General features: G+C 35.3%; 1 protein-coding gene across 4 annotated transcripts in view; it reads left to right on the top strand.

The window, feature by feature from the left end:
* The window catches only part of LOC136036678 (glycoprotein 3-alpha-L-fucosyltransferase A-like), an 89,033-nt gene that overhangs the window by 32,363 nt on the left and 39,751 nt on the right, over window positions 1–16,919 (top strand). For all 4 annotated transcript variants that reach the window (XM_065718987.1, XM_065718989.1, XM_065718986.1 and 1 more), the window contains exon 2: window positions 9,762–9,892. In XM_065718987.1, coding sequence (XP_065575059.1) covers window positions 9,806–9,892 — 87 coding nt within the window. In that variant the 5' untranslated portion in view covers window positions 9,762–9,805. The remainder of the gene's footprint in view (window positions 1–9,761; window positions 9,893–16,919) is intronic.

The raw sequence follows: 16,919 nt of genomic DNA, 5'->3' as shown, positions 1-16,919 counted from the left end.
CCTTACGTACCGTTCGTTACCATGAACTATTGGATTCAATGCTTCACTCGTGACGTTATCGCCACCTTTTGATTTAAGCTCCTATTCTCAAGACTTGAACTTAGGAAGTAAGATAAAGTAGGCGTAGCTAAAATTTCTTAAAATTACTTTTCTAGTGACGATAGTTTCAATGGATACCTGAATCCTGATTATTTAAAGATATCTTCATGTTATTAGGTATATAGCTTGAATTGTTTTACTGTTTTTTCAATGTAAACCTGGTCAGACAAACAAACAATGAAACATATGCATAATCATAGTTGAAGATGTACCTATACTGACCTATAAAAGGGAGGGAGCATTCTTGTGCATAACTGAATTATTATTAGAGGGAGAGATTACAAAATTGCGTCCACATTCGTAAAATAATCCAAAACCTGTACAATATTTGAATACAAATAAAAAAAAAACATTCTTAAAAAATGTGATTTTTAGGCCGACTGGGGGGAGGGACCATACCACAACACAGCAACATGAAAAACAAACAATGTAAAAAATGACAACACCATAATGTTTATAGGGGTTGTTAACAAGGTTAATTAATTTAAACCAAAATATAACAGTTCAAAATAGGGATGAACCCTTTTAATCGCCAGGAACAGATAGAAATTTTTTTAACTGGATATTTCGAACACATATACAGTGTTCATCATCAGCAGTAAAACTAAAAGACGTCAATAAAAACAAACAAAATTTATACCCAATAAACTAATTACATATAGTTTATTGCTCTTATTTTTTTCAATGCAACAGCGGAAGCAAAGCAATTTTGAACTGTTATAATTTCGTCATGGAAAGGCAGTGTGGTCTTCGAAGTTTTCTTCATTTAAACCCATATGCCGCAGGTATAGAACCCCTATGCTTGCGGCATTCTAAAAATATTTAGATTCACAGAAGACAATGTTTAACTCCTGATGAGTTAAATGAGGAAAAGTGACCGTTAAAAACGCGCAGGTTAAGACCAAAATTTAGTATCTTACCGGATATTGTATGTCCTGGAACAAATTTAACCGCAAAGTTTGAGTTTTCGGTGCGGATGTAGTCAGTGTCATTATAGCGGCTGATACCTATCATTTCACCGAATAGTAAAAAATAATATACTAGTGACAACGACAAGAATAGACTGTTTACTATTTGTTCACACTAATTCTTCTCCACAAAAAAAGACAGTTTACGTTGAATTTCAGCAAATGAGACGCTCAGGAATTGGCTTCAACTTAACAGTGAAATTTAATCTTTTAAATCATTTGATTAGTAGAAGACTGCAGAGTTAAACCGTATGGGTGTCCCATAGTGACTAACCAAAATCCACTTAGAATACTTTGGTTGTTAGTGTATTGTGTACTTAGGGGGCTCTTGACGAGCCTGGAAGTAAACTATATATTATCCATTGCTTATTGCGCTGTTAACCATTGGCCTTCCCAAGGATTTGAGATAAAATTATCCAATGTTCAGGGAAATATTTATTTGAAATTGTGCAGATTCTATTAAAATAAAAGCCAAACTTTAGTGTAAAGGGTATTGGGTTGAAAGGGCGCATGCATCTCTTATATTTAAGGCATTGTTTATTTGTTTTGAATTTTGTCTTCGTTCTTGCATATTAGAAAAATTGCTATATATATATATATATATATATATATATATATATATATATATATATATATATATATATATATATATATATATATATATATATACATATATATATAGATATATGTGTATGAATGAGTGAACTTTATTTCTCACTTAAAAGACATAATGTCACTAGTGGAAGAAATAACAGCAACAATATAACAAGCATCAAGTAAGAAATGCACAAATATCTTTAAAATATGCACAAATCATCACACAGCTCGTTTTCCTTCAAACTCATACAAAACTTCTTTAGTCTTTTCTGAACAACCATATACGAGTCCGGTATGTTGTATCGTTTGCTAATAGCTTTGCTACACTTACATGAGGCACGTACAAAAGGAATTTACAAAAAAAGATAGTAAATATGTGTAAACGGTAATATATTTATATATATATATATATATATATATATATATATATATATATATATATATATATATATATATATATATATATATATATATATATATATATATATCAAAGTATCATAGGCAGCGCGATAGCACTGCCTATGTAAAGAGAAATATTGGCACATAATGTTTGTTTTTTTTGTTTAGACAGGGCACTTCGTATCGAAGGAGTTGGCTTAGAAACTTCAAATAGGGCTCATTCGATTGGAAATTGAAAGGATTATTGGCCTTTTTAATAGTCGAAAGGGATTGGAGGGCAACTTATCCCACTCCCACGCTCACCATTTCCACAAACAGATTCAATCAAGACTTTGCGATAGCCATATTATTCGATAAAGTTGAAAAAATCCCAGGACAAGGGTTGTAAATATCTCCTGAGGGCATATAAAATTTGTAAAGAAAGGGTGGTCGCAGAAACTTCGGAATGGGCTTGTTGGATAGAAAATCAGATGTTCTAGTTCCCTTTTTAAGATTCAGAGTGATTAGAAGGTGAACACCCCCCCCCCTCACACACTCAAACACACCTCGTGTTTTTCGAAATGTATCTTATAAAAATTCTGGAATGGCCATTTGCTGTTATAGAAGCCTCAAAAAGAGCTCATTGAAATGGAAATTGAAAGGACTAATGCTCTTTTTAATAGTCGAAAGCAATTGGAGGGCAACAGACCCCCTTATAACGCGAACCATTTCCTCAAATTCATAAAATCCAAATTCTAGATAGCCATTTTGTTCAACGTAATTGAAATGTCTAGTATTATGTCTTTGAGAATGACAACCCCCCAGGAGCCCTCAAGGCAAGGGTTGTAAGTTTTGCCCTTGGGCATATAAAGTACCCTTTTGTTACCCCTTAGGACATCTGATCGACATTTTGAGTTACCTATTTTGTATTTTTTCCATGGCTGCTCAATGCTGCATGTGGGGGAAATTTTCTATGGTGGAGGGTACTTTCCGTGGGGTGGGGGATTTCCGAGATAAATTTACTGCGGTGGTCAGTTTTCCACGGGGGTGAGATTTTCTGGGGAGGAATTTTACGAAATGGAATTTCCCGCAGGGGAAATTTTCTGGGAGGAAATTTTAGCTCTGCTTTCCGTTAACTGGTGTGAATCTCGTGGATCCACTTCTTTCGGTCACGTGTAACACACTTCCACAGAGTTAATCCTCTTTGTACCACCTATGACCCACTTTACACAGCCCTTGACATATGCCCTAGTGAATATTAGTTTTGAAAGTAAACAACCCCTTGGTTACATTATTTCTAATTTCTAGCGGGAACTAGAAATCAAATATATTTAGCAGAGCTAACTAACTATATTTCAATAGCGCAAGCAGTCTTGAAAGAAAAGGAAAACTCGAATGGCGTATAATTTCGGATGTCGTTACAGTTTTTGATTAGGAAGGGGAGAGGGAGGCAAAGAAAAAAAACTTTCTCTAGGGGGAGGCAATAAGGAATATAACCCACACTCCAACTATTTTCAGGAAAATAATTTATTTTTGGTCACATTCTATAAATATTAAGGCCTTAGGAGAAGCCGTGATTCCCAACGTGGGTTGCAGGTCCTGCCGGTGGGACACAGCAATATTTTGGTGGTTCATGGGCAGAACGTACACCCTTGGGCTGACTATATCTTAGGCCCTTAATTTTGAAAAAAAAATAATGTGATTGACGTCATAGTCATCTAAATTTAAAGAGCAACAAAAATGTATGATGGTATTGCAGTAACATCAGGCATTGTATAAAAAGCGTTTTATACAGACAACATTTTTCACTATCATGAAATATACCTTGAGGACGACTAAAACAAAAAATAGCTAGTTAATCAATTTTTAAGATTCTTTCAAGTGTACACATAAAATTTTGAATTGCAAAATTTAAACATCAATTTGGGGGAAATAGGGATTTTATAAATATCTAGTAAGACATGGCCCAAATTGGTCAGGAACCACTGTTGTAGACAATGAAATCTGAGTATGATGCATCATTATAGTTTGAAATTAATAAAACAGTTAGATTGCTAGTGAAATACATCAAGGGACGGAGACCTTTTAGTAATTAGACTGCAAATGTCAGTAAAATTACAGTAAAAAATCTGAAATGATTCATACTCAAGTTACATCATGGTCACACATGTTGACGAATATTTGCGAATGATACTCGCGTTAAAAAATAAATGACAAGAAACTGGTTTATGACGACTGTATCAACCCTATAAGGGGTCATCCACTTTTCGTCACCTGGTGTACATCACTGAGCGTCCTTCTTGCGACACGCCCACCGTGTGTACATGTCTGAGGAAAAACCAGTCATGATCTTGTTGGTTCTAAGAGCCAATAGTGGCATAAAATGGCAATGATAGTTGAAATATATTAGCCTATATGGTACTCCAATACAATCCAGAGCACACTTGAGAAGTGAAGTTAGGTTAATCATAATTAAATTACCAAAACATGATGAAAATATAATAGATTAGCTTATATAATAATATGGTCTGGGCTATATATCGTCATATTAAGTTGTGGGAAGTAACCTAACATAACCTTACCAACAACCCCCTACCCCCAATGTGCAAATATATAGCCCAAATTATACAAGTCCATTGCATTCTGTCACCCGTTATTTGTCTTTTTCAAACAGTTCGTGGTGACGAACTCTTAGTAAGGAGCGACCTGGCTCAAAAGAAGCCGAAACTCTAAAAAACGTAGTTTTGATACCAACAGGTATATCAAAACAATCGGCTTATTATGGTGATTTAAATATATAATTTTCATTAAATTTAGTCTTACTGATTAAAGGCTACAGGCCTGAGAAAAACTGCCTGACTTTCAAAAAAAAGGGATGAACACCCCCTAAAAGCATTAGAATCTTAATGAAATTCACACCATCAGATTCAGCGCATCAGAATCCTGCCGTAGTGGTTTTAAGCTCCTATCTGCGAAAATCTGGAATTTTGTATTTTTTGCCAGAAGAAAGATGACGGATGCGTTTTTATTTGTTTGTTTTCTTTTTTTCCGGGGCGATCGTATCGACTCAGTGGTCCTAGAATATCGTGAAAAGGGCTCAGTAACGGAAAGTAAAAGTTCAAGTGCCCTTTTTAAGTGGCTTAGCCCCTTCCCCCGCCCCTGTTTCCCAAAGTAGCCAAATAAAAATTTTGAGAAAGCACTTTTGCTCATAATATTTCAAAGGCCGAGTAGCTAAGCCTTTGGATGTAACAGCCCCCCCCCCACACAGCCCCAGGGGAAAGCCCTTTAAGTCATAAAATCTTCCCATTTTACACATAGTACTTGTTATTTGTGAAGTCTGTATAGGCTACATTTTCGGGTGGGGGTCAAATTTTTTCCTATGGATTTTTCCATAGGGGGATTTTCTACGGGGAGGGAAGTTTCCATGGAGTAAACTTTTCAGGGGAAATTACACGTTGGGGGAATTTTCCTGAATTCCTATACAAAATTATTCTTAAATGTCTAGCTTTCTCTTTTTCGTCTCAATTTACACGTGGAATTGTTAAGAGTAATTGTCCGGGGTAAATGTTCTCCGGGATTGAATTGTATAGAGGATATTTCTGTGGAGAGAGAATTACTCTGTGGAGGGGAGGCCAGTTTTCCTAAGCTAAATAAAATGAAACTAAAATAAAACAAGTTTTTTCAACCGAAAGTAAGGAGCAACATTAAAACTTAAAACGAACAGAAATTATTACGTATATGAAGGGGATTGCCCCCTCCTCAACACCCTGCTTTTTCCGCTAAAGTTTTAATTCTGTCCAAATTCTTTAAGAACTACTCCTGAAACACAAGGCTCGTTTAATTAGAACAATAGGAAGCTTTTTTAAAAGCACTTAAAAACTTTAGCATAAAGAGCAAGGTGTTGAGGGGGGGGGGCAATCCCCTTCGTACAAGTAGTAATTTTTGTTAGTTTTAAGTTTTAATGGTTTTAATGTTGCTCCTTACTTTCAGTTAAAAAAACTTGTATTTTTATATTTAATCGCTATGAAACCGTTTATTTTAGATGTTACATTAAACAAACTTCTCGAGTGTGTTTTGGATTAAATAGGACTACCGCCTAAATAGCTTAACAATATCTGAATTTTGCAGCAAAGAAAAAAATATTTTTGTTCTCTATTTTTAAAGTAATTAATAAGCAGCCTTTTTTAAAGTTAATTTTTTACTTTGGGTATCAGAGATACGGTAACAACGGTTTTGAGAATAAAGCTGATATAAATGTAACAAAAAGAGATGTAACAATTATGGAGGAAAATGATCCAAAAACTGTATACATATTGGGAGCAATAACAAAATTAAATTATTTGAAAATTCAAATAAGAAGCATGTGAAAATTCAGGAAGATTCGGAATTCTGGGCTATTTTATAATTATTTCTAAATGCAAGTAAAGGGAATACAACCAAGGCTGCATACAGGGGAATCATTAGGTTTGAACCCCCCCCCCCTCATAAAGAACGCAGCGAAAATGTATATGAATACATTTTTATGTGATTCTTAAAGTGGTTTACGCTCTCTCCCCTCTCCCAAAAAACATGATCTTCCCAAAACACAATTCTGAATACTCCCTAGATATACCATATTCTGAGTTTAAAAATCCCAAGCATTTTGAGAACCAATTAAGATACGGGAAAACGAACTAGCTGCCTGGATGTTGGCCAGAAACCCTGTTTGAAAAAAATCAAATACCGGTGTTTTTTTTTTTTTTTTTTTTTTTTTTTTTACTGTAGCTAAGGCGTACTTTTCCCGTTGAGAAAAGACGCATGATGATCGCTAAACATATTATCAGTTGGAGCCTATACGAGAGGGTTCCAAGTATTTGAATTTGCTTTAAGTGGACTATTCCGGATCATATGGGGAAGCAACCTATTCCATCAGTATAAAAACGAAAACAAAAACATGTGCAGTTTTTGGACCAACGAGTTGGATTATGAGCCGCAAAACTCCCTTAATTAATTAGAGATAATTGCTTGAAAGCGCTGCTGACAAAAATTCAATCAAATATTCCCTAGTGACTAGCTAAGGCTTCCAACCTGAACCAACACACATCTAGTGATGTTTTATATATATCTTTATTGTAGACTTCACCTTTCCAGATAGATCACCTAATTAGAAATAGTGATGGTACGCAGGATTTATTTTATGCAGGAAGAACTATATTTATGTATAAATCCGGCACATATACAATAGTTTTTGTCCTAGGGGGAGGGAATAACAAAAATGAATTAAGAATAAGCAGTGCCCAGAAACTTAGAAAATTCAGGATTTATGGGGTCGGGCCCCGAGCACCCCCTTCCTATAAACGTTTCTGATAGAACTAATCGATGCTGAATATTGAGCAAGTATATTCCTGAATATATTTATTTGGTAATTATGTATTTTACCGCAAACACTCAAGTGCTTCATTTTAGTAGATAGATAAGATTTATTATTCATCATGAAACCCACATATAACATTACATTTTACTATTCACCCAAAGGTTCTTTGGCCTGTAAAGAAGGGGGAAAATAAACGAGTGACTTCCTCAGAGAAGAAAAAATTAGATAAATAATGACTTACTCACAGAGAGAAGAGCAAAAAGGAGAAGAAAAGAAAATATAAATAAAATAAAACTATAGAAAACAAAACTAAATTGACTAGACCCTAAGTAGAACCTGTTTCTCTTACCCTCAATTCTGTCATACATAAACTATGATGAAAATAGAATACTTTATTAACAAAATTATGGGAACTTCGGAAGAAACTTACAGACTTACATAAACTTACAATACGTTCTGAGCAGGCCGCTCAGAGCGTATTGATGTCATTAAGAATCGTGTTTACAGGATCTCTGCCTTCCGACCTTACTGCCGCACGCCACATATACTCCGCTAGACTGCCGCACGCCACATATACTCCGCTAGATACAGTTTCATAATGTGGCGGACTGTACCTTAGTGCCGTTTGTTTCTACACTTTGCAGAACGCCACATTCTTTCTAGTTTTGCCAGGTTCTATTTTCTATTAATCTATTGATATGAATAATGAATATTAATAATTATTAATTTTATTTTTTAAATCAATATTAATATCAATATGAATAGTTAATCTATTTTCTATTAATACAGATCATAAACTAAATGAATTTCATACATGGTCATAAGAGCCTGCTCTACTTAGGTTCTACTTAAACGAAGCGCTCAAGTGTTGGCGGTATAATACATAAATACCATTTATTTGTTTACCATTTAAACAATGCTTGCATTTCATAATTGTTTCTAGTTATTCGAACCTATTTATGGTCCCTATCCAAGCCATTGCTATGTCATTTTTCTAGTTTTTATTTTGGATGTAGGATGACAGTTTTATTCATTCTACAGCTAAGATTTAGCTTCATTTATCTACCTAGGTACATTTTTTGAAATATACTTTGTATTTTTTTAGATTTAAATAAATTTAAAAAAATCATTTAAGTTGTTAAAAAGTGAACATTTCTCCAGAGCCGGAGTTAGGATTTTTCTCAAGGGGGGTAAAATTAGGCATTACTGACCCGCCCCCCCCCCCCGCACCACCAATATTTGCCCCAAAATATCGCAATTTAAGCTTGTTTCATCGGTCTCCGGCCGTGCCGCACGCTTGCCCCCTTTAACCGTGCTAGATCCGGCCCTAGAAAATGATTTTTCTTATCTTTTTCAAGCAAGTTTAGATGATTCTGTAAGAAAAAGGTAACATGACAACACTGGCTCAGTGAATGGAAGATTTGACATCCGACACTGATGAATCAAATAATGAAAGCGCCTTGTCATTTCGTTGGAGGTTGCAGCTGTGCGGTTGTCCCATTTCATGGGGAGTGTGAACCTTAAATGGTCCATGTCAATATTTTAATGTAAATGTCCGAAATTGATGAATGTCCGAAATACCTTTTTTCTCCTTGAATTTAGTCAGCGTTGCCAGTCAAGTTTTTCAGTTTTATACAAGGTTTAATGGTTACAGGTTAGGGTTTTAACCCATTCCTGAGGTTTATAACCTAATTTAACCCAACCTAACTTTAACCTTTACCATCAAAGCTTGCACAAGACTGAAAAAGGTAATTCGCAAGGCTAATTGAATCCAAGCAGAGAAAAAGAATTTCGGACAATCACTGTGATAAATGTCAAAATTAACCAGATTTCGGAAATTCACAGGAACCACGGCTTAGATTTACAATACAGTTATGAAAACTCCTATCTTGCCCATGAGAAGCTTTTGGTACAGAGCTCTGAACTTGGCACCTCCTAGATCGTACTACAACACCACAGGCGGGAACGCAATTTTGTTTTGTTTGTCCAATTGCTCCGATCTTTTAGATTCAGACTGCCAGTTTCCTGTCTCCAGCCGCTAGTATCGCTACCACGCACTGTGTCCCAAAAATAAATCGAGTTTTCATAACTGTAGTGTATATCTAAGCTGTGACAGGAACATATACAAATGTCGAAAACACTTGAAGTATGGACACCTTTAGAGGAGTATCAAACTCCTAGCCTGACTGTAAACATCTTTATCGTAATTACAGGCACGAATCTGTTATCTATTTGGTAGATACACTTCATAGAGCAAAACTAATTAGTATGGTGTGGCTGTGACGGACGTAATAAAATGAGACTTAACTGTATATTTTTTTCACAAAACCTAACCGCTATGTCATTCATTTAGTTTTCTTTTTCAGTTGAAAACATTGGGATGAAAAAAGTGAGAAAATGAAAGAAAAACATGAGAAGATTACGTTTAAGGTCATCTTTCGTGTTCATTATCTATTCGGCGATTGTTTCTTTCTTTCTTCTTACTCTCATAACGCAGGTAAGACTATTTGTGGATGGGAGTGGATCTTATATATGTAAATGTTAAACAGCGATGGGGAAAAACAGGTTTTTAAGGATAGACAGATATGGCCGCCTAAATTCAAAAAGTGTTCGTCAAGACGTTGCACACTCCGTGCCACTAAATGTACACCTCGAAGGCCCCTTGATCCCCTCCTCCGAGTGTGGCTCACTTCACCCACACGTGGCATCTATTATAATGTGTACATAGTTTAAAAAGGGGTAACCCCTTCACATCCTGGGAGGGTATAAAAAGGCAGACTTTGAATAGATTGGGATGGAGGAGGACCGTGTGTAGCTGTGTTGGCCTCAGGCAGCTGGGTGCTACGGTCATGTGTAAGTAGTAGTAGTAGTAGTAGTATTAGTATCAATCCCTTAATACTTTCTTATTTTTAAGCTGGGCTTGAGCCCTATACATAGAAGCTCATTCCAGAAGAAGGACCGAAATGGCAGGGGGGGGGGCTCTATTCCCCCTGATTGTTTGCACGTGTGCTGGGTATTAATTTTTGTTCTACGTGGTCATTTTGTGACAATAGAAAATCATACAGACGTTGCCTTTTATGGCACTTGGTATTAACCAAGTGACATATAGCGATCGCAGATTCTGTCGGTCTTTCTGTCGGTCTGTCGGTCCCGATTTTGCTACTTTAGGCACTTCCAGGTAAGCTAGGACAATGAAATTTGGCAGGCGTATCAGGGACCAGACCAGATTAAATTACAAGTAGTCGTTTTCGCGATTTGACCATCTGTGGGGGGGAGTGGGTGGTCGGTTAATTCGGAAAAAATGAAGTATTTTTAACTTACGAACGGGTGATGGGATCTTAATGAAATTTAGTGTTTGGAAGGATATCGTTTCTCAGAGCTCTTATTTAAATCCCGACCTTAACGATTTAGCGATTGATTTTGGAGGTGACAGATGCCTATAACAATGAATTTCAATGTCCAAATTGTCTAGCTCTCAATGAGTCTTTAAGTAAATATTGAAGGGGGCATGGTAATGGGGATAGGAAAAAATCTCTAATCTCCCATGGTTTCGAATAAATCTGAATAAGAGTAACTCCCTTCTTATTGCAGAGAAATATTTCTGACACTTATCTTAAAGCTTCATTTATCTAAACTGATTCGCTTCGTATTTCGAAAAATTATGTACAGTACAGTATGCCTAAGGGTGGATTAGCTATTACGAAAGAGGGAACGGTGGGGCATTTTGGTAGGTGTTAGTGGGCAGATGTCTCAAAGACTGCATTTTAATGCTCAAATATTCTAACATTTGGACCTTCGGTTAAATATAGTCTTAAATAGAAATAAAAAAGAGAAAATAAAGAAAGAAAGGTATTAAAGGGAATCGGAACTTCGGGGGACGGGGTACGGGTGAATCTTTTAATTGATTGAGGAGGAGGAGCGTGCGCACTTGTGACGGCCTCAGGCAATCTTGGTGCTGCAGTGAGTTGTTGTAAGTCGAAGGAGCAGTAGTTGTAGCAGTAGTAATAGTAGTAGTAGCAGTGGTAGATTAACGATCCAAATGAGCAATGTTGGTTTCAAAAGTTTTATATAGGCGCAAATTTTCTATGTTTTTATTGATCTAGAATAAAAGGAAAGCTTTGAAAAAAAAAATAATAAAATTAAGTTGAAAGCCACAAATGTGACTGGTCCACATTTACTATCCTTCTTTGCAATCCTATTATTATCGATATTTTCTTTTCTTTTTCTTTTTTTGTTTAAGATCTGACAATTAATTAACTTTATTATCAAAAAATCCTACATATTGTTTTTGGAATAATGGAATCGACATTAAAGCATTCTAGAAGGTTTGAGAGAGGGAAGGGGGATGTAGCCCCAATCCTATGCTAGTTTCAACAGTGTAACTACTTAAATTTGACAGTATTTTTCTTCCATAAAAACTTAAACGTTAATAATTTGTTGATGCCTACATACAACTATAACCTCGTAGTCAATCTTCTTTTTCTTGGTCTCTTTGATGCCTTATGTTTAACTTGGTTTTTGCTGGATTCTCACCAACATTTTTATTTTATTTATTTTTTTTATTTGTTTGGCACTAGCTTCTCTAAAAATAAAAACATAGGCTCCTTTGGAGATCTTCTTGACTTAAAACAGAACTTCAGATTTTTCCTATTTTTTTAAACTAGTTTAGTAAATTTCTTCTTAACCAATTCAAACAATCAGATTTTTTCCCGCTTTCCTTGGTATCTTTAACGTTTAAATATAAAAAATATCCGAGCTTTGAACCATTTTCTTTTCCTTATTCCACGCACCTAAGAACATTATTTTGAACAGAACATTGACAGAATATCTTACAGGAGATAGCTTGTTTATAAGTTCTAAGGATTTGAAATCGTCACCTTTGTTTATTTATGCAACGATTGTTTCTCTTTATATTTTTTGATTTTTATGAATTAGATCCTTCCTTAATGTGCCTTTCATTGGTACCATTTACCTCTTCCACTTAATAATTCTACCGATTCTTCGACTTTATATGGGAGGAGGAATTTTAATAAAATAATGGATATGTAGAAGAGTAGGAATGAAAATTAGAAAAATATATAGAATTCTGCCTTTAGGGAGAAGGCATAAGACGTTTTTTTGGAGTGTTTAGTGAGTCAAAATACACATAAGTGCGTTTTCGGCTATTATTTTCAATTTGTTAAGATGGTCTTTGAACCAATCAAAGCGAGGGGGAGTTCCCCCTTGTTTGAATATAATTGTATATTGATTTATCATCTTAGTAGATACGTAATTTTGACTTCAAACTTATTGTTTTTTTGGTAGGGCAAGAGATTTTACTTTTTCTTATGCATGGTTTTCCACTTCCTTTCGACAAGGAATTCGCCAAGCTAAGAAAAAGAAAACAAAATGCTATTTTGGGAGGGCAAGAGATTTTACTTTTTTCTTATGCATAGTATCCACTTCCTTTCGACAAGGAATTTGCCAAGCTAAGAAATGAAAAAAAAAACATAGGTTTATGTAAAATAGAAATGATTTCCTTTTGCGAGCAGTTAAAAATTCATGACTAATGTGAGTAGAATGTCAAGTTGTTCTGAAGTATTTAGACCCTTTATAGAGTTTTGTATCCATATGTGGATACAATTTTCTAACATATTTAGGTCTCCCAATTGAGTATTCGGTTAAGAATACAGGAAAGCCTTTTCTTCGGAATGCTGAACGCAAACATAGAATTGCTTATGTTAGTGTTGTTACATCGCAACTTAATATGGGACGGAAAGTCCCTTCTCGAATATATATTAGTGTGGCTCTCCAGCATACTCAATATTTGATCCCACTTCGGGACATTTACTGAATCTGATAGGCAAGTTGCGAAAGTGCTATTCTAAGTACGCGAAGTTTTTGCTTCAGGCCCCTCCGTGGTTGAAGAATAGTGAAAAGTGATGGAAACACTTTTCCATCAGTGGAAAAGCAGTAGGAATGAGAATAGGAATAGGCAATAGGAAAAGTGATGGAATGACTTTTCCACCTGAGGAAAAAAGAGTAGGAAGGATAATAAGAATAGGAATAGGAACAGTGATGAATCACTTTCCCGTCTGTGGAAAAAAATGGGAATGAAGGTAGCAATAGGAAATAGGAAAGTGACGGAATCACTTTTCCATCTGTGGATAAAAGTGTAGGAATGAGAATAGGAATAGGAAAGAGGAAAAGTGATGGAATGACTTTTCCATCGGTGGAAGAAAGTGTAGGAAAGAAAATAGGAATAGGAAATAGGAACAGTGATGAATCAATTTTCCATCTGTGGAAAAAAGAGTAGGAATGAGGATAGCAATAGGAAATAGGAAAAGTGACGGAATCACTTTTCAATCTGTGGAAAAAAGTGTAGGAATGAGAATAGGAATAGGAAAGAGGAAAAGTTATGGAATGACTTTTACATCTGTGTAAAAAAAGAGCAGGAAAGAGAATAGGAATAGGAAATGGGAAAAGTGATGGAATCACTTTTCCATCTGCGGAAAAAAGAGTAGGAATGAAAAGTGACAAAATCTGTTCTTTACTTCATATTCCTGTTAATGCATAAATAAATTAATCGATTGGTCTAATTGATCTTAGTTAAATCAATACAATTGATGCTAAAAACCAAAAGGTAAGCTTGAATTGAACTTTTTTTGGTTGTATTAAAATTGAAAGAAACTGCATTTTTTGCCCTTTTCTTTTTCTTTTTCTCCTGTAGAAGAAATGTAGGGTCTCCGGTAGGCTCGTTTGGACCAATATCGGAAGGTCACTCCCCCCTCTACCCTGTCTTTAGGTGTGTGCATATTGACGAATAATATATTTGATATGTATTCGTGATATTTACTGAGAATATGTCGGTGATTAGTGGCGTTCTAAACTCGCGTTTAGCAGCCCTGATTGTTTTCCAATAGCTCTAGGCCTGTAAAAAGGATGTTATTATTATTATTATTATTATTATTATTATATTATTATTATTATTATTATTATTTATTGGAAAACCCGTCATATAAAGAAAACATAAGACGGAGCAATAAATGAAAGAAAAAATAAAAAAAAGAAGAAATACACACTGAGCGCGAAGACAAACACTAAAAAAAAAACAACAAGAACATCTTAACTACTGGGCCTATACAGATGACCAGGGATGGTTCAACTTCGGCAAACAGGAATTATAAGCACGAAAATAAGCCATAAATTCGTAACAAAATTTAAATTACTGCACGATACAAGGTCATTACTCAGACATACAAAAATACAAAGTTTTGAACAAGACGGAGCAAAAGAGATAAGGAAAAAAGGGAAAACAAACAAACAACAACAGCATAAATAAGAGGCATAGAGTACTATAATAGTACAGAATACCATTCCTGGGCAGTCACATTCACTTTTTTGTGGTGTTTAGCTATTGCTTCCATTTGAAGAAGATCGAACAAAAGTTTTTGGCACTTTTCTTACCTTTTTTGGGCTGCATTTTGAGGGGAAGTAATATTGTTTTTGCTTTCCTTCTGCATTGGAGTTCCCTTAGCCCTATGTTTCATGTAAGTTTCAGGCCAATCTGAAAATTTTGGTGCCTCTTCGTACCTTCTTTGCTAGAGGAAGGAACGATTTCAAAGGAACCAATTCTCAAAGGAACCGGTTACAGCAAATTGTCCTGAAAAGTTTATGCCGCTGGACTCTCAGCTAATGTGCCCCTCTCATTTTTTTTCCGACTATAAAATATAGCTCTAAAGAATTGACAGTTCGTGTAATTTACGGTCCATATTCTGGGGGCTCTGGGACTATGCATTCTTGGATACAAACTTATGGATATGTTTAATATTTTGAACAAAATGTATATCTCGAATTATTCATAAGATGTCTTAAAGGGCTATAAAGGATTAGCTATCAAAAAAAGGTTTTCTTACAGGGGCTGATGGCTCTCCAATCGCTTTAGATTTTAAAAAAAAAAGGCACTATATCCTTAAATTTATGATCAAATGAGCATCCTCCGAAGCTTTTACAACCACGAGGAATGCTTAGGAGGGGAGAACCCCCCTCCTATAGTGAATAAGTTCTGCTCGTCCTGGGGTTTAAGGCTACTGTCTACATCCAACAGTCCGTGGTAACAAATTGTAAGTAAGAGGCGATGCGGCTCAAGAGTAACCAAAACTCTAAGAAGCAGAGTCTTGATAACAATAGATACATCAAATGAATCGAATTTCGGAGCTTATTCAAAATATGCAAAATTCATCAAATTTAATGGTACCCATCAAAAGTTACGAGCCTGAGAAAGTTTGCCCAATTTTTGAAAAGGAGGGATACCCCTAAAACATCAAGTGATCTTAACGAAAATATCTCCATCAGTTCCAGCATACCAGAGAATCCTACTGTAGAGATTGCAAGCTCCTATAAGCAAAAACGTTAAATTTTGCATTTTTTGCCAGAAGAAAGATCACGAATGCGTGTTTATTTATTGTTTTTCCCTGGGGTGATCATACGGAACAAATTATCGTAGAAGATTTGGAGATGGGCCATTTGATCTGAAACCAAATGTTCTCGTAGCAGCCAACCCCCCTCCCGAGCTCATTTTTCACCAAATTCACCCGACCAAGGTTTTAATTTTACTATAATTGTTTGTTTAATTTCTGCTCGTTTTGGGCTTCATTAATGCTTCGGAAGTAAAATATTTTTATTCGTTGTAAGCTTGATTTGTATGTTAAATTTAAGCTTTACTCGTTTCAAGATTTATTTATTCATTTATAATTGTATGAAAGTTTTTAAGCCGAACTGGCCACCCATGACTAAAAACAATAAAGGAAGGTAAAACTCAATGAAAAGAAGACAAACGGTACTGCGGCCAGTTCGTTTCGTTTCGAGTTCACCGTTCTCACTTATTTAATAGCCTAAAAGTTCCTCACTTACTTGCTCTTGCTCCTGTTTGGCCTTTTCTTAATTGTGGGAAAAGAAAGCAATTTCATCTCCTTTACTTTAAATTTGCAAAGTCTTTAATGGAACTTCCAACTTGAACAAGTAACTTTTTTTTGCAAAGAAAGTATCAATTGGTAAACCCAGCTGGGGTTATTGAGAAGCGTATTTGTGATTTCACTACCGAATGCCAGAAGTCTTCTCATCTTTGGTCATTTCTGTTTGTCCCTTGTTTGTAGTTGTCAAAGCATGTTTTTATTTCTGTTGTCTCTTTTGTTTTTTGTTTATTTTTTCTGTCTTTTTCTGGGATTTTTGCCAGTTTTTTTGTGATGGGCTATAAATAAAATGATGATGATGATGATGATGTGATTTATGTCTGTACCCGTTATATTTTTTTATGATTGTATATTTAATTTATGTTCGTTCTGGGTTTTATTTGTTCTTTAATTTTAGTTACTGGTCGCTTTGAGTTAGAGTTATTACAGGTTTCTATTTCTTCTGATCTTAAGTTTAATAGGACCTTTAATTTTCTTTAAAAACTATCTTTTTTAAAGTTTTTTCTAATTAATTTCTGTTCGTTTTTTATTGCCAAAGTTTCAACTTTTCAAAATTCTCTATTTCAAAATATT

This window comes from Artemia franciscana, chromosome 15 (assembly GCF_032884065.1).
Source record: "Artemia franciscana chromosome 15, ASM3288406v1, whole genome shotgun sequence".
Lineage (NCBI taxonomy): Eukaryota > Metazoa > Arthropoda > Branchiopoda > Anostraca > Artemiidae > Artemia > Artemia franciscana.
This window is presented reverse-complemented; position numbering and strand designations above follow the sequence as displayed.